The 19,289-nt window shown below is 33.8% G+C and overlaps 1 protein-coding gene across 1 annotated transcript; it reads left to right on the top strand.

Annotated features, from left to right (window-relative positions):
- The first annotated feature begins 16,673 nt into the window (after positions 1-16,673).
- On the top strand, positions 16,674-18,597 carry LOC116336999 (cytochrome P450 307a1-like). Its single transcript, XM_031761272.1, has 2 exons — positions 16,674-17,283; positions 17,417-18,597. The coding sequence occupies exons 1-2, from the start codon at positions 16,848-16,850 to the stop codon at positions 18,565-18,567; spliced, it is 1,587 nt and encodes a 528-aa protein (XP_031617132.1). The 5' UTR covers positions 16,674-16,847; the 3' UTR covers positions 18,568-18,597.
- The last annotated feature ends 692 nt before the right edge of the window (positions 18,598-19,289 follow it).

Genomic DNA, 19,289 nt, shown 5'->3' with positions numbered 1-19,289 from the left:
TGTGATTGCCCGACTGAAAATGCGTTTGTTTTCGAATGGTGTAAACAACGAATCGACACAATAAAGCATAATGTACGATGCAACGAGATCCATATGCGTGTATGTATGTGCATGTGTGCGATAGAGAGAGAGTTTATGATGTGTAAGTGTATGTCGGCTGTTGCTTATTCCTGTATTCGCATGCTACCTATGATTCGATTCAGGCATAGACAATATTGAAACGATGATGATCATCAATTCAACCGGATTTTTTTCGTTTTGGTTGTAGTAAACCAACGAATAGCTAACTGTTTGATTACGATGGTTATTGTTTCCTATTTGTTGTGTTTGTTCGCCTTTCGATGACCATGTGTTATAGTTTTTGGTTAAAGCTGTGGCTCGCGAACCGGCAAATAGGTGCGCAATATGTTTTTATTTCGATCTCTTTTTGCTTCTCGTCTTTCGGTTTATGCCATTCGGTCGTGACTTTGCACATCACATGTTTCTGTCTCTGTCCAAATAAATAATAAAAATGTAACATAAATCGAGATATATTCGATATTGAGCTCGCTATACCGTTGCACTCTTCTTTATATCGGCTATCATATCTCGGCGCTTTATATGAACAGCTGTATATTTGTTTCTTTGTCATACATTGTATGCGACACACACATCATGGTATATAAAATGAGTGATTTGGTTTTTATTATTGTCGCCTCGACTCTCGCTCTCTCGATTGTTTATCGTTCGCTTGCATTCATTCGAGGGGATTGAATTGTGTACGCGCTTTTTTTATATATGACATAGGAGCACCAAACTATTTCAAAGCATGTCATTTATGCCGTTACAATTATAAACATTTATACTCAAAGCACATTTGTGCTCTTTCTCCTCTCTTTCTCTCATTCTCACACAATTTTCAATTGATCTCATTTCTCCCTCTTTCTTTCTCTTTTCACCGCATACCAGAAATATCGACTACAATCTGCCTGATTTTCAATAAACACATAGGTCTAGATTTGTTCGTTAGCTGCGATGGCTTTTAAAAAGGGGTCTTCAAACAATGAACACTATTCGTGTCCCTTTTCCACGATTTGTTATACAGATTTTCAAACAAACAAAAGTTACCGTTATTTTTTTTCGGAACTCTATGAGCGTTGTTTTTAATTATTGGTGTCACTTTCGTATCGAAGGAAGATTTAAACGTAAAAATTTTGCAACCGATTTTTTTTTACCTTTTTGCTTGGAAACGATAAAAATTCGATTGTCTTTGGATCTTTTTTTTTGAGTTGATTTAAATCTTGTTTTTGAATTCATTTCATTTTCTTTCACCACTTTCTCTGTAGAAATGGACGTTTAAAATACGTTTGTTTTTTCAATGGTTTTTTTTCACCATTTTTTCGGCAACTTAAAAAAAATCTTTCAATTTTTGTTGCAATATGGGAAATTCCACTTTTCTTTAGACATTTTTGCATTTATTTGTATTTAAACAACAATGAAATGATGCGGTCAACTGGAAAAACATCTCCTTTCGTTTATGATTGCCAGTGTAATCTTATCCCTTTGTCCCTTGCATTCATACCGAATTGCATCTAATTTTTTTGTTGAGTTGTGAAAATGAGAGAAAAGACGTTGTAAAATCCGTTTTTGTGTTGAAAGGATTTCGTGTGTTCGAAAGAGTAGTTAAACCAGTCTGAATAAACAGACAAACACAATGGGATTGGTTGTTTTTTCAGAGGCATTACTTTAAACCACCTAATGACAATTGACACTGTGATTTAACGACTCACTGTGTACATGCTCGCTTAATGTATTCAAAGTCGAATGGTTTTTTTGTGTGTCGAAGTACAGGTAAAAAAACTTGTGCCAAAATGTTAAAGTACACATTTTGTTAGGGAAGAAAGAATTTGATTTAATTAACATACATATATTGCTTTTGTATCGATCTTGAATTTGTATGTCTTAAATTCAAAAAAATTCAAATCAAAAAATTAGTCCTTTTTGGCTGAAATTGGTTCAAGTTCAATGAGAATTTACATTCTATTCTTTTGGCGGTCAATAATGAAACCGGCGTCACACATTCAATACATACTTGACATTCATTCATTCCGACATTCGTGATTTGCAATTCACACGATTTAATCATATCATCACATATTCATGCCAAATGAGTCACAACAGAGAAAAAAAATAAAACGACGTAACAAAATGCGCACCTCGTGTTTCGCTCAAAAATAGAATCTAGATATAGAAATCCAAGTGGCAGGAAAGACACCAATCGGTTTGATTTGCATCGCAATTTTTTTTTTGTTTCAATGAATCAAAAATCAAATTCACTGACCAATCGAATTCATTGGAAATCGCAATTCAATTCGCCGAAGTACACCTGAGTGTAATGTAACCTGGAGATAAGCGGCACAATAAACAAACGCGTAAAACACACCATTAAAATCACATGTACATAAATAAATGGGTAATTCATTCTCAATGTACAGCATTTTTTTTATTTCTGGCTCCATTTCGATCATAAATTGCCCTGTTCCATATTTATGATGATTATAATAAATGCTCGTTTCAAACCACGTTCATTCAAAATTTAACTTGTAAAATTGATTGCTGACTAGATAGATACCAAGTTGGTATTAACAACGATCCACCGATTCACAGTAATACAGCGACCAAGTTATCAAACCAGTCTTGCTGCCGATTGAATACTATTCACAATTCGTTTATGAGTTCCATCCCATACAATATGTTTCAACGAATGCTGTGAGTTTTTTGTCCCATTACAAAAAACGCCCTAATGTAGGCAATTCATTTGATATTGTCTGTGTCGTATATCGTGTTTCACAATCTAAGTATACAAAATCGTCGACAACGGAATGAATGAAAGTCTTTTTCCACACAAAAAATGCATTATTTGCGGACTTTTTTGAAGGAGACATTCTTCTTTAGAACTCACGTTAACTCTCATTTTTGTTCGTACCGCGGCAAAATCGCTTTCTAATTTTGCTTAAAGACGAACACGTCTAGACCAATTTCCATAAATATTTAAACTTGCTTTTTTTCTCTTCTCCAGCCCCAGAAGAAATATGATCAAATCAATTGTATATGAATGATAAAATGATTATATTTGCATTGCGCACATGGTGAATCGAATCAATGCATTTCTGAAAAAAATGCTTGCAAACACGTGCTCTAATTTGAATTAGAAAGTTCCGTGCTCTCCCATTCAATGAATAAGAAAAATACGAAGCAAAAAAAATGTGTTCAAACAACTTTTGTGGCACATCGATGGCGCAATGTGACTGAACTCGAACACGTTACATTTAACGTGTTAATGGGATGTTGATTTTAGTAATTGCAACGAACCAAACCGTTTCATTTACATTTTTCTAACTTTTATAATCAATCACAGGCGACCACGTGTGATGTGAGTTTAAAGCCCGGTTAGACTTTCATCACAAGGAAGGACAATTTTGAATGATGAACCGAGTGATTTCGCGACCGTTTTGTGTAATTGAAATCAAATCGTGGCATAACAATATTAATGTAATAATATCGAATGTGAATAACGCTTTGATATTTTAAATATCGCATGTGCCAACCAATGCTTTCGGTTTTCATGAATTGAAAGACGTAGACACCGTATTTATATATATATATATATATATATATTTGCTGCAGTTTTTTTTTTTAATTTAAATGTTCATTTTTAGTTTTCTTTGCTTATTGAAAATGTAAGTAAGTCCGAAATTGAGTTCAAATCGTCGATTCTATATGTGACCGATAAACGGCTTGTCATTACGTAAAGCGTTTGCATGGCTATCGGCACAAAAGAGAACCATGATGATGCAAATTTTTTCCTTTTAAATTGCGCGCGGTTGAGTGTACGCGGTGCAATTTTGGTATTTCGAATATATCATAATAAATATGCTGATTGATGCTCGTACACGATGATGAAATTATGCATGGATTTGAAACTAGACTATTCTCGACTATAAAAGATGTCATAAAAATCAAAAGCGATTCTGCAATGGCAATAGTATTATTGAGATTAGGCCGATATGATAATGAGAAAAATCGAATTTTTTTACTCACTGAATTTTCAGACAAAAGAAGAACGAAATTAACTTCCCATTTCTTGACATAAATACCATTTGTTATTTGCACACAATAAACGAATTCATATGTAATTTTCATGGTTTTATCGCAACGGATGTGCGAATTGAGTTCATCGCATCAAAGTAACCGTTCTCAAATTGAAATTTCGGCCCAAAATCTACTCAATTCGATTTTGTTCACCGATTCTTCTCATGCATTTACCATCGCATTGTTGAATTTGAAATGTTGTCATAGAACCAACATTTGAATGTCGCGGATACCATTGGAGAGAAACGGTGAGAGAGTCTTTCTCGGAGAGATAGAGAGAGAGAGACGCCAACCAATAGAGATTTATTTAAAAAAAAATCTGATTTTTCAATCGAAAAAACTGCTCCTTTGTTTATTAATTAATTATTATTTTGACTCGTATGACGACTTCGTGGTTTTCTTTCGATGGTATAACTTTGCCTCGCTTTGCCTAGCGATTGAAAGATTTGCAGGTCATTTTAGTTTCAAATTTGTTTAATTTATTAGTATTTGTTTAGTATGGGTAAAGTAATCTTTCACTTTTTCGCCATTCGTTGTTCTTTTGCTTGGTGTCATGTTTCGCTGGCATGATTTAAAAACAATCGATGAATCAAAATTCAAATGGTGAATTTTAACCAATTTATGCGCATCTTCGACTACTCTTTTATGTGAAACAGTTTTTCATGCCATTTTTCGTTTCGATTTTTTTTTCTTCAAAAAATCATATTTAGCCATCATCCAGGGACAGTTCCTCTGAGGAGGAATGGTGAGGAGGAAATAAGGAGTTTTCTAGGGGCAATAATATCTTTTTGAAGAAAAACCATTTCCTCCGATTGAGAAGGAGGATCCTTTACAGTGCTCTACTTCCACCTCGGAGGAACAGTCGACTGAAAGATCCTTGCCATCTGAATTTTGTCCTAATAAGACAATCGAACCTTTCTCCTTTCTAATGGCATATAGAAATATTTCCTCGAAAGTCATTTTTTGCACAAAAACCAACTGCTACTTTCCATTTTTTTTTCTATTCTCATTGATTATTCATACAACTTTTGTTCTATCATCTCCGTACATTTGTTTCGCTATATTTCGTTTCATCGATTTTTATGCTTGTTGCCGATGCGGCTTTTATTTTCAGTATCGATTAGGTATTTACGTTTGAGCCTATGATGAATATCCACCAAAGTTTTACTTAATATTTATTTCACATGAGCACGAACCGAACACACTGAATATTCTAATGTTGAATCGTTTATCGCTTTTTCTACCGTATTATTAATATTTTTTTCTGTATATCGATTCTCTTTGGTCTAGCTTTGAACTTTCTACAGGCGCCTTAAAATTTATTTTCATCCACGGCTCACGTACACTCTCCTTTATAATTTTATTTGATCGCCCCGAACAAAAGATGAAAATTAAAACAAAATCTTAGCATTTGCATTTATTCAATTGGGAGCGAATAAGAACACGACAATTTGGCTGAAATCGATGATTTTCGGCATGACATCATTAAATACGATTTGAAAGTGTAAGTACTTGGGATAATGAAATGCCTATTTCATTTCTTTTGGCGATTCAATTTCAATTATTTAAATTAACATCGAAAAAAAAAGATGCCGAATGTATGAATGAAAATCAAATCGGTTAAAATCAACGATAGAACAAATGAAATTCACTGAATAAATTTGCAAGCGAAAGTTGTCAATAGAAATATTCTGTATATAAAACGGAAGCGGTCGAGTCATAATTTTCCGGTTTTCAGGTGCTTTTTTTGATTGGATTTGGCAGAATTATTTTGAAATTTCCACGTATTGCCTGCGATTCAAATTTGCATATTGATTGAAAAAAAATTACTTTCACCATGAAAACTATTATCAAATCATCGCACTTCATTTACTAAATCGAAATCGAATGAAAGAAAAAACGGTGGATTTTCCAAATTCTTTGGAAGTGCTGCAAAATCAAAAATGGAAAATAAATTATCGTCGCATATTGAAATGGGTACAAAAGAACATTTTAACGTTTTTTGAAAAAGTATCACAAAACCACTCAAAACAAGACCACTAGTCTGCGAATCACTTTAAAATTGGTTACAAAAAAGGTGCTTTTAACAAAATTCAAAACAGAAATTTAAACTATTTACATTTCAAACGCGCAAAGGAATTTTGAAAGTGAATTTAAATTTATGGTTATTAAGTCCTTTCACGAATTTATCGCTTTTGTATCACGTAAGTATATTTATAGAAAATGGTTGGCAACCGAAAACCGAAATTCTTCCAACAAAGTACTTTGCGGATTAAATGAGAGAGAATGTTGATAAGGTTTTTTTATATATGTCGTATTTCTTCTGTAAATCGGATGTGTGTTTTATGGAGATGATTATATTTTAGCCGTCAATTTGTGAATCAACTTCCATCGTCGATGACGAAGAGAGTGAATTCATGAAATAATAATATATTCAGCAGATGATAATATTTGTACGTGTGAAGTTTTTTTTTATATTCTGTTTTTATTTTGTCAATTTCATTTCGTGCGGCAGCACTAAAAACGAACAATGAATTTTTCTCCTGAACGATTTTATCCGAATTTTATTATCGTTGGCTGTCATTTTTTTCAACCGAAAATGTCTATTTTTACGTGGAATCGCAGCTGAAATACAGAGAATTTATGTGTGATAATCTCAATGTTATTCATTCATTGTATTTATTATCCATTGATGCGTCGATCCTTCTGAAATCGAAATGAATTCAGTAAAATGTTGCATTTTTGCTGCAATTCTTTTTGATACGTGGTCCTTTTGCCATTCGTAAATCAGATATATATAAAATGAAATTATTCATCATGCTTAAATAGCAATCAGTGCGCACGTGTTTTTGCCTGCACAATAATTGTTACACACACGCATCGATATTCTTGGCATCGATTGAATGTGTTCTAGAAATGGATGTTAAATGTTAATGTGATGATGTTTTTAATTGCAAATGGTTTTATATATTCTTTTAAAAATCATTGAGCGAGTACGCAATACGCATACGTACAAAATCGAAATTTAAAACGAGATCGAGAATTTATTTAGATTAGACATGAAATTGATTTTATTTAGTTAGTGTGTTGGAAGTGCATGTGAATCGATTATAGCGTATATCGTAGCACACGCTTTTTTTTCTTCAATCAAAAAAAAAATCGGAGTACGATCGATGCAAACGATATGATAAAGAAATGCACAATGGTCTACTAGCACAATATTGAAAATGCATACGGGGAAGAGAGAAAATCGAAAAATGAAGAACACGAGCTTATTGATTTAAATTCTGTCGGTCCCGGCTATAGGATAAAGATTTCATTGTGAAATAAAAGCGATTGTATAATTAGTGACAATGTTCTGATTTTTCTGCAAATAAATAGAATACGGGGTGTGCGTCTGTCAATGACAGAAATATTTATTCTGACCGAATCCCAAATTAGACGATAGTTTCCATATACAGCACCGAAAACAAAAACCATTTTGCAAATGTGTCTTATTTATTCAATTTGTCTTTGTTGGACATTTCCTATATTTATTGCACATTCACCTAAAAACCCATGCCCGTGCATAAAATACAAACAACAGAAAATAATTGCTTGAAAATATATGCGTATATATTTAAAGCGTGAGTTATGAAATGCAAATGTGAGATTTTGCGTTCGTTGCGCCACAAAATTGGTTTGCATCAATCGGCAAGCGAGAAACGACAACTTTGGACACATATATATATATATAAATTTCGAATGCAGAATGCTGTACGTACCAAGGATATCCAGTAACCACATACACATCTGACGCAAGAATAAATACAATTATAATGGTGCGATATTTATTTAGACACTTTTAATTTTCAATACGTCTTCGATTCTGATTGCATTTTCCTATCCACATTTTCCACCTCGATGCACCAAGAAACCGAAATATCAGCATTTATTTTGAATAAATTCATTCTCTTTATGCTATCCATCGTAAATGATTGTTGATTTATTTGTGTTTTTCGTTCTTTGTGCGCGAACGCTAACAACAATTTATGTAAAATTTGGGCTGACGAAATTCAATGCGTATAATAAATGTTCATAAAAACATTTTTTTAATGAAAACCGAATCTCGAATGGTTTATGGATGATGATTGACATTCAAGTTCAATAGCACTTTAAAACATTTTATCATCAGTTCACTCACGTTTTAATTCGGTGGCCACTTTCAAGAAAATCTGTATAAATGTCACTCGGTTTAACAAATGGTTACACCGACATTTGCTAATAAAAGTACATTGATCACACGAATATATAACAAAAACTAGAAAGGAAACAAGAAGACTGCAAATGTTATAACACGCTATTGTAATGCAACATTTTAAAATCGGAAATGTTACATATAAACTGTGTGACTAGAAGTGTCTAGAATCTAGATCCAATTATTGACAACGTGTTTTGCGAAAAATGGGAAAAAACGACCGTTTTCCTGTAACAGTTTCGAGAGATTAGTTAACACACATGAGCTTGTATTTCCATTTATTTTCCTTATGCAATGCAGTGTGAATGAGCACACAAAAACGACGTTTCGAGAAAATTGAGATGTTCCGTTATATGAATAACTGGAAGATATTTCCTTTGTTATTACTTTTCCGCACACACCTAGTGTGTAAGGTAAAGTATTGGAATCGGTGGAAAAATTGAACGTGTTTTCGGGGTGTTTTCGGGGTCGATGAACACGAATCTAGCGTTTTTTCGATGTCCGAATGTATGTGCGTACCCTGTACCCTGCACAGAAAGAAAATATCAGCCGACGCTATACACAAAACCGACTGGTACGTGCGCTCATACGTTTTTACATCTTTTATATCTAGTGACCATACGATTATTCGACTGTGCGAAGATACGCACAAAGAGTAACGAATCAGTCGAAAAATCGTATGGTCACTAGATGTAAAAGATTTAAAAACGTATGAGCGCACGTACCAGTCGGTTTTGCGTATAGCGTCGGCTGATATTTTCTTACTGTGTGTACGCAAAAATTTGTTAACACGATAACTTTCAAATAAGAAAAGTAATTCAAAATCTGACTTCACAGGATGATTGGGGGTGCCACGGAATAGAAACCATTAGATTTTGTGCGACTTTGGTTGATAGAGTAAATTGTCATGTCTGGTGTGATGCCCATGGCCATCCATGGGAAAAAAATTCAATTTTTCTTCCAAAAATGATATTTAATGTATTCTTAAACACTCGAAAAAATGTATTGGGGGTTTTTTGGGTACAAGAAAATCGAGTATGACGTTAGTTTTGCTATACAAATAACTTTCGACACACTTTTCACACAAAAATTTCAAAAAATTTGCATATTTGTATTGAGCTGAAACTTTGCACGGGTTATTTTTATCACACAAAAATGCCATTCCAAAAGTTTGAAGACATTTCAACGCATATTAGGGGTACCTCCTGAACAAAGTTTTGGATTTTTTTCTCGACAGATAAAAAGACATTTTATTTTTTTTTGTATTCACATGTTTATTGATCGTTTCGTCCGAAGAATCAATTAAAATTTGTTGTTCCCACATGAAGTGTTTATCGGATGATATGTGTGAATTCAACGATGGACACATGACATAGATGCGAAAACGCAATATAAACGCAAAAATAAGAGATAAAAAAACCGACTCAAGTAACGGTATAAAACACATCCAAATGCCATATCATTACAATGCGGAAAAAGAAATTATTCACAGCTATGATAATGTAAGCATGACTTTTTGGTTTTGTTGTTGTTTTCTGTATATGCAGGCGTTATTTGTTTTGTTTTTTCTTTCTTCTTCGGAATTTTACCGACTTGATCCGCGTGTCCATGTGCAGACATTTAATTGACCGAACCAGAGAGGCGCACACGAAGACTGTGCTGTGACCCATTCGAAATGAACGACAACAACAACAAAAAATGGAACACGCTTTACCTAGCGCCATAGCGCTGTCTTTGGGTTGTTATGTACTTTACTTCACATTAATGAATATGAAAATAATGACAAACTCGTGCCATGGATTTTTCCTTGTTTGAATATCGTTTTGGTGATGAACGATTGATTTACATTCAAATATCGATGTGATTCAATTCAAACAGTTATCAACAAAACGGTTTATACGATGCAAATCAGTTAAACAACTGTTTATTGTTTTGGATCGGAGCCGACGATTGGAAACCGCACTTTGGTCAAACGCGGAAAAGTATTTTAAATGAGATTTTTGGGGCAATTCACTAAATTGTGTTTTCGTTTTTTTCCCGATGCCAGATTTTTTCTCTCAATTGAATAATGCATGATTTGGAACAATAGCGAAAAGGTGTTAGATTTATTTCTAGAAACTACCTCAATTCTCTATTCCGAGAGAAATGTCACGTTGCAACACACATTGAATCTATTTTCAAATCGAAACGAATTGGATTTTTTTATAAAAAGGGAAAATGAACTGTTCTATTTGCAGATTAAATTATTGCGATTTGTTCTTCATTTAATTCGGATGTATAGTCAAATGTCCGTTCATGTGAAATTCGAAACTTGGGATTAGGTAAGAGGTTCAATTCAAGAGTTGATTTGCATAAGATTTTATCATTGGCTTCTATTTTTCAATTGATTAAAACGAAAGATTGTAATTTTCAGTCAAAACATCCGCCGTTACGATCAAAACAAAAGTTCTGTCTTTATTTTAGTACATTTTTAATGATTTTCAAAACGGAGCTGCTACTCTGAAAGTGGACCTTGTATCGAAAAAGAATGTGCGTTTGTTTGTTTTGTGACACACGAGCGTTATAAAGTGTAGCTGAAACCTCCATCTGTCCTTATTTTCCAGTAGACAACTTCCGTGTATTTGTCATATCCATTCCGAATACGACGATTTATTTGGCGACAGCCGGTGCAAAGTTTGCACACAAAAGAAGAAACGTGCCACACAATTCAATGGAGAATCATACTAAGTACACACAATCACCGAGTGTTTAACGGGCATCGAATGTTGGATTGACAAGCGGAGAGTAAAAAGTGAAGTAGGAATTAATGCAAAACAATTCTGGTGACCTATGTTTGCTAATTGGCATTTTATTTATTTATTCTTTTGTATCTGTGCCTTCTGGGTTTCTTTTTTTATTCACTTTTTTCTGGTGATGTGAATGTATACGGCATTTACATTGAACCAATCACGGCTCCAGGATGTCAAATACAACAACATCAAAAATTCGTAATTTATTCGCATGACCATCGTCGTTTCCAATGATTTTTTATTATTTCTTGCACTTTTCAACCAAAAACTCGCAGCTCAACATCTTTATAACGTGTGAAAATGTCTTTAACGTTTAACAAATTGCGTTATATTTGTTTGAAATGTATTTTCCTTAGTCACTTGCGATGCGCACAAACAAGTTCCATTGAATTCCGCATTAAATTCGGTCGAAAAAAAATATCTACGTAAATAGTGTTTTATTCACACATGTCGGTGCTAATTTTGCAGTGCCAAGACTTCATTTTGATTGAAAATTTGCATTTTTCCTCGAAATATTTTAAACGGAACAAAAAAAAAAACTGATGAGCTTTCGTAAAATCGTCTAAAACCAAATTCACATTCTAATTCTCATTCAACAGGCGGCGAAAGTTATCCCAAGGTGATCCCATTTTAATTTTGTTCACTTCCTTATTCTTGACGGTTTTTTTGAAAGCGAAAAAAAAATATCCCATTAAATAATAATGAGTTTTGAAAAATAAATTATTTCGTTTCGCGTCAAATCTCCCATTGAAAATTGAAAATAAATTGATTCAACGATGAATTATACAAATCAAATTTAGTATGTGGGCTTGTGTGTGCCAAAAAAAAAAGTCAAAATCCAGACGCATTACAATTGAAAGTGTGTTGTTGTGCAGCCACCAAATCCATTTATTATCATTGTTTGTCATTGTTATTCGTTAGCATTTTTGGTAAAAACCTGCGCATTATGTAAACGATCATTTTGATTTGCATGTCAGCTAAAGAAAAAATATTGTACCACACACAAGATTGGAACGGAAGCAGGAGGATAAAAATAAAATTACAGTTCTGACATTCAGACTCCCTTGGTTCACAAATATGGTAAAAGGTTCTTGGAAGAAGTTACGGTTTTATACTGAAAATAACCACAGCGCACTTTTTTTAAACTATATTTATTCTGCATCGCTGATTATATGGTGTTTATTGGGCTGCCACCGTGCAACATCATTGGTAGTCACAATCTGACGCAAAATTGTGCTTCAAGTGTTTATCAAATACTTTTAACAGAGGAGAAGTTGGTCATGCGCATAGGGATTTGCGTGCTCCTTTCAAATTAAATTAAATGCACACTTTACTTTGTTTGCAAAACATCATTTTCTGTTGCGCTGAACCATGACTAAATCAGTTTTGAAGGGAACAAAATCTTTGAAGCGCTATTCTTGGAAAGTGAATCATTTTCAATAGAATACTCGACATGGTGACATCAAACGCGACTTTTAGTTTCAATGAAATGACGGAAAAAATAGACTAGAAAGAGACGTATTTTGATTTTAACTCTATTTTACTAATTTTTTACATATCAGCGGGTAATAAATGGGAGGAAAAATAAAAATCAATTTTCTTAACACAGTAAAATTGTCAATTTCAGACAGTTTTCCGTCTCCTTTATACACTACACTGCAATTTGTATAATATTCAGACCGAGAGTAGTTGGTAGTTCAGAATAAATGAATGTGATCAATATTCAACATAATAGTGGCTGGATCTCTCCATATATCATTATGTGTAATAGCATAATTTTACCATGGAATAAAGTTCTGTTGACCACTTATTCATGGAAATGAGTAAATTCTCCAGTTACGCAAAACGGATAAAAAGCTCAGCCGTTCTTATTATCAATATCAAATGAAATCCGACTCCTAGTCCGACTCTTAAGTGAAAAATTTTATTAACTAAAATAGTAATCCAGCTCATAGCAAATGTGTTTTCTGAAATCTTACCCAACCGAATTTACGGCTGAGAATAGCTCAATTCTTAACTACAAAGTATGATTTATTTCTTTAATAAATCTTCTTATCTATGCATTAAATTGACCTTAAAATTAACTTAAAAGCATGAAGACCAATCTCATAATATAAATAAACGTCTTTGAATGCAAACAAGTTTAGTTTTGCATGAAAAGCGATTTCAGTTGGCATATTTCACTCGACTGAGCAACATAAAATAAAACATGAAAATCGTGTATTTATTCTGGCTTATGCGTCGATTGGCCAAAAATTCGTTCCACTTTTATTGAACAAACAATGTTGAAATGTTTTCATTTCACGTTATGGATGGCCGTTGTTTTGACGAAACTCTTATCTCTTACCGTTTCGAATTGAAAATTCGGTGACTAAAAATAAATAATGGAATTCAATGTACATAAAGAACACAGAAAATGTCGACCCAGAATGTCATACAATGTATTTGCTACGGTATCATTCTTTTCTTACTTAGAATTTTTTTATTACGCCTCTCACTCCTGTGCGATAAAGTTTCGCTTATCAATGCAGATTAAACCAATTCGAAATGACCGCTCGCCGATGGAAGAAAAAAAAATTGTTGTCTGTTTACATGTTGCATTTGGTTACCGTTAATGGAGCCATAGTAATTCGGATTCTAAGAAAATACGATATGATTGGAGTAAAAGAGATGGTGTTTTTTTTGCATTTCAATTCAAATGTATAATTGCATAAATATTGCACATATTTGACATTTTGTTTGTTTTACGTTCAATTGAATTGTGAGCCGCCGACGACGATGATGATGATGATGAAGAAGAAGAATTGCGGCAAATTCATTTAAATTTGATGACGCGCAAATGAAGAACACGTCAAAATTCCGGCCCCGTCTCTGAATATTCTGCCGTCATATTTGTCTGGAGTGCAAAAAAAAGTGCTGTGTAGCATTTGGTTACTAATCCATGTGTTGATTTATGTGGAGACACATGTGCCTCTCTTTGCGTTGAAATACAGTGGCTAATGTGCATAAATCAACGTAATCACAACCAAATGTAATTCGATTTTTTGTTCGCCTTGAATTTGCATATTTTTGTAGCTCGACGATTTTCGATTATTTTTTGTTGTTGTTGTTGTACATTTTGCGCCTCTTTTTCCAATGTGTTTGTTAATCGATATCAAAGCGAAAATAATTATGGTAATTTTATTAAAGGATTTTACTTTGTTTTGTCATCTCATTTTCTCTCTTAACCGGATGTTTTAAATTCGTAAATGGACGCGCGGTGCATATTTTTCACAGATCGGAATGTTCAGATCTTCGAATCATTTGATTCTTTATTCAATACTTTCTTCGTCTAAATGGTAAATGATTAAATAGACTATTCTCTCACCATTAAGAAGTTCTCTTTTCGTTAATGGATTTTCACTCTAATTTATTCGATTTAAACGTTATTTTATACATTCTGAATTATATAATCCAATGTTATTTACATATGTTAAACTAAACCACATAAAAAAATCACTCTTAATGAAACTCTGTCTAATGGAATATTTCGATTTTTGCTCAATAAAAAAACAATTATCATGCAAAAAAGTGAAAGAAATCACTTTTTCTGTTAAAATCTCGTGCTAGCAGAACTTGATTTTGTGTGTAAATGATGTGTTGCCGATGATGACGTACTGCATACTTGCGATGTCCAATCAAATGACGTCAAACGCAATTGCTCATGGTCTGATATATAAACAAACCACACACCACTTGAACTTGATTGTGGTTTGTGGAATATTTTAACATTTAATATGAAGAAAATTGACTTAGTCATTCAATTGTAAGTTTTCACGTTCGTATCACGTTTAGTAAGGACATCAGGAAAGTGGTCATGTCATCATGTCTTTATTTTGTTTTGAAAATGCACACGATAATCCAACCTAATGAGCATTGTGCTTGAAAACGGTTTGACTTTTTGTAGACTTGTGCATATAAAAATGGAGCTGTTTTACCGTTTGATATGCATATATGGGACATTTTTTCAAACGGAACTGACTAAGCGTAAATTATTGAATCGGTTTCGATCTTGTTATCAGCTGGTATCGAATGTATGAATGATAAAATCAAACGATTATCTAATGAAGAATCGGCACGGTATGCAAAACGAATGTCATGTGTACACAGAGGACTTTGTACACGTAGACTTCAATGACGTATTCGTGATTTCAATTGCATTTCTGACACTGTAAGTTATTATAATGACTGATTCGTTAAACCACTTGATTTCTTCATAGGAAAATCGAACTTCTTTTTGGTGTTGAAAACCATAACATTGACTGAAAGGGGACTTTTTCAATTGGTCCTTAAGGACCTGGTTCGCTTCACTGTTTTTTTTTCTCAACTATATTCCAAGCAGAGACTGTTTCTCAGAGAAATGTATGCAGAAAGGGAGCGCTCCGAGGAGCTCCGAGGAGCAAACTATTAAAAGTTTAAAAAAATAATGATTTTTACGCTCTTCCGGCTTCTTAGAGCGCTTCCCCTGCTCTGATAATTCGATTTAACATGATTTATCGGAAACTATGATTTGCAAAGCATATTTATAAGAAGTGCATTTCCTACCAGGAAATTAATTTTTTTTCAGGTTTACATGTATGCAATTGTTCTTCTCAATTCACTTCACGTTGGTCAGACGTGTTTTGTGACTTCGAATAAATTATCATTCTGATCGTTATCGTTAGCTCTCCAATTTAAATACATTTCTAATGTGTTTTTGTGCTATTCGCTTAGAAGTAGTAACTGTCTGTGTGATAAGTCAAATAAATTACTTCCCACACGTCTGTCACACAAAATTGTGCAGGATCAAAAGTAGGGCATTTTTTTTCAATTTTTATCATTTGGTTTTTGAATTTCTTTCGACTTTTTACGTAAATATTCGGTCTGAACTTGATGAAATTATTGTTTGCAAATGAAAAACTGATTACTTCAGGGAAGTCTTTATCAGTTATTTAATAATGAAATGTTTCGCATGCTCCATACGTTGGTGCAATTGTTTTCAATTCAATAGTCAATATTTATAATATCGTTAGACAAAATGAAATCGATCTCGCATGAAGCAATGCAAGCTGAAAAGAAAAATGTGGAAAAAAAATATGTGAGAAGAAGGCAGTGGCGACGATGAGAAAAAACACTGCAGAAACAATGAAAAGAAGGCAACAAATGTTGAAAAACATTGTGCACAATATACGAGCGAAGTTGAAAAAGACAAACCGATTTTATTTGCAAAATGATCCAGAACTAAATTTCAATTGCTGACTCTTTTTCTCGCCTCGTCGCTCACTCACTCTCACTCCATTTTTCTTTGTCTCTCTCTCTCTCGTCCTCTTTGCAGGCTTTGGCTTTTATTCGTTGCTTTTTTTCTGTTTCGATTGCGATGGATTAATATTAATCAATATGGTAAACATGTTTCGTTTCGTTTTGAGCTGTCGACATTTACTATAAAAGCGACACGCGATCTCAATTGAAAATCAGATCAATCAAATATCTTGAGCACAATAGACGGCTCTCAACATATTGCTTTCAACTGTACTTAAATCGTCAACGAAATTGTGTTATCAAGTTGAAATTTTCTTTCGCTGGTTTTTGATCAAGAATTTTATCGTGTGTGCATTATTTCCTCATTTTTTTATTGAAAATTGTGCGGCCAGAATTTGAAAGGAAAATAAAATATGATGTTTATTATGGATTCATCGGCAATTGTTTTGTTAAGTTCCAATACACTTTTGATGGTGTTGACATGCGCTGTGGTGGCTGTGCTAGTGTTTTTAGTTGAATATACCGGCGCCGGTACAAAAAAATCCAACAAGAAATCGATGACGAATAGCAAGGCGTCCGATGAATTGCAACGACCACCGGGACCAACACCATACCCAATCATCGGCAATTTGGCGTGCATGGACGGATATGAGGTACCATATCAAGCATTCGATGATTTGGCCAAAAAATACGGAAACATCATAAGTCTACGGTTGGGATCGGTGCCAACGGTTGTTGTCAATGGCATCGATAACATTAAAGAAGTTTTGATTACAAAGGCATCACATTTCGATAGCCGGCCCAATTTCCGTCGCTATCACGACCTATTCAGTGGCAATAAACAGAATTGTAAGTATTTCAAAGGAAATATTTTGTTAATTTTAGTTTTTTAGTTTCCCAATTCAATATTTCCAAATGAAGGGAAATAATTTTTAAGAAGAGATCGAATCTAACCCGCAAATTTTCTCTTCTTTTGCTGTAGCATTGGCATTCTGCAATTGGAGCGAAGTACAAAAGATGCGCCGTGAAATGTTAACACAACACTCATTTCCACGAAATTTTTCGATGCGTTTCCAACACTTGAACGAAATAATCAAACATCAAATCCACACAATGGTCACAGATATCCAAGGAAAACGCGTAACTGTTGATACAGCTGTAGAAATCAAACCAATCATCATGGAAGCTTGTGCAAATATTTTCACACAATACTATTGTTCACGTTCGTTCACATCGCAAGATACCAAATTCAAGAAGATGATTCAAAATTTTGACAACATTTTCTGGGAAGTGAATCAAGGATATGCTGCCGATTTTCTTCCATTCCTGTTGCCACTCCATGCAAAGAATCTAAAAAATATGGCAAAATGTACGCATGAAATTCGTGCATTCATCGAAGAGAACATAATTGAAGATCGTTGTGAAACCTGGACTGAATGCAATGACGGTCAAAATGATTATGTTGAATCACTCATCGATCATGTACAACGTGATTTGGAGCCAAAAATGGAATGGGAAACGGCATTATTTGCGCTTGAAGATATTTTGGGCGGTCATTCGGCGACTGGTAATTTTTTGGTGAAAATTTTCGGTTTTATTGGACAATTGCCGGAAGTGCAACAGAAAATCCAACAAGAAATCGATAATACATTGACCAAAAAACGTTCGGGCAACTGTAATGTCATCGAATTATCGGATCGCAATCATATGCCATACACAGAAGCGGTTATCATGGAAGCACTTCGTTTGATTGCATCACCAATTGTACCGCATGTTGCCAGCCAGGACAGTTCGGTTGGTGGTTATTTGATTGAAAAAGATTCGCTCATTTTTTTGAATAACTACAATTTGAGCATGTCACCAGAGCTATGGGACGAACCAACCGCATTCAAACCGGAACGTTTCATTCAGAATGGTCACATCCATAAGCCAGACCATTTTTTGCCGTTCGGTGCCGGTCGTCGCAGTTGTATGGGCTATAAAATGGTACAATTTATAAGTTTTTCGGTTATTGCAAATTGTATGCAACATTTTGATATGCGACCACCACCAAATGTAACACACAAAGTGGCCGTCGGTTCATTGGCTGTACCAGAAAAATCATACGAAATGGTTTTTACTGATCGTGCTTAAAATCACAACAGATCGATGTAGATGACAAGTATAGACATTTTTCTTTCCTGCTAAATTTTGCACTCAGTTTTTTGTTTTGCTTGGAAAGGACTTTTTCAAAATTTTCATAATTTTCATCGAAAATACTCGTTGCACTTTATTTATTCTATTCATCATTTTTTTTTTTCTATTTATATGTATTTGATATATTCTTTTGTTTCGTTTCATATGTTTCATTACCCACTTTTTTTTCTCGATAAATTGTGAATTTTATTTATGTGTGTGAAGCCCAAACATCGATCTCTTGTGATTTTAATGTCTTTAACATTACGAAAAGATATTTTTTCAATAGTTACAAACTAAAAGATATGGAAGAAGATAAAAAAAAATGATGAACGTTTCTTTAGTTTGATTTAGTTGATTTTTAACTAGAGTTTTTCTTGTATTTGCATTTAATTAAGATATTACATCAAAAACACACAAAACTGTATATAAAAACCAAAGAATATATATTGTATAACTTATTAATTAATATAATAAAATAAAATTTAAATTGAAAATTAATGTTGAAATGGAGTTGGTGTTCTGTTTGTTATCAATTTTACAGGCTTTTTTTTTCTTCTAATTCCTTGAATATATGCTTATTTTCGAGGAAGAAAAAGCTTGCGGATCGATGTGAGTTGCTCAGGTAAGCTTACTTTTCTACATTTGTTCTGTACGCGACATGTAAATTGATTTACGTG

This window comes from Contarinia nasturtii, unplaced genomic scaffold (assembly GCF_009176525.2).
Source record: "Contarinia nasturtii isolate CC-2019 unplaced genomic scaffold, AAFC_CNas_1.1 Cnas_scaffold_220, whole genome shotgun sequence".
NCBI lineage: Eukaryota > Metazoa > Arthropoda > Insecta > Diptera > Cecidomyiidae > Contarinia > Contarinia nasturtii.
This window is presented reverse-complemented; position numbering and strand designations above follow the sequence as displayed.

Bases quoted from the DNA above. Each gene is read 5' to 3' on its own strand.
- LOC116336999 (XM_031761272.1), top strand. From the start codon at position 16,848: ATGATGTTTATTATGGATTCATCGGCAATTGTTTTGTTAAGTTCCAAT. The intron at 17,284-17,416 runs GTAAGTATTTCA...CTTTTGCTGTAG, and splicing joins CAGTGGCAATAAACAGAATT to CATTGGCATTCTGCAATTGG.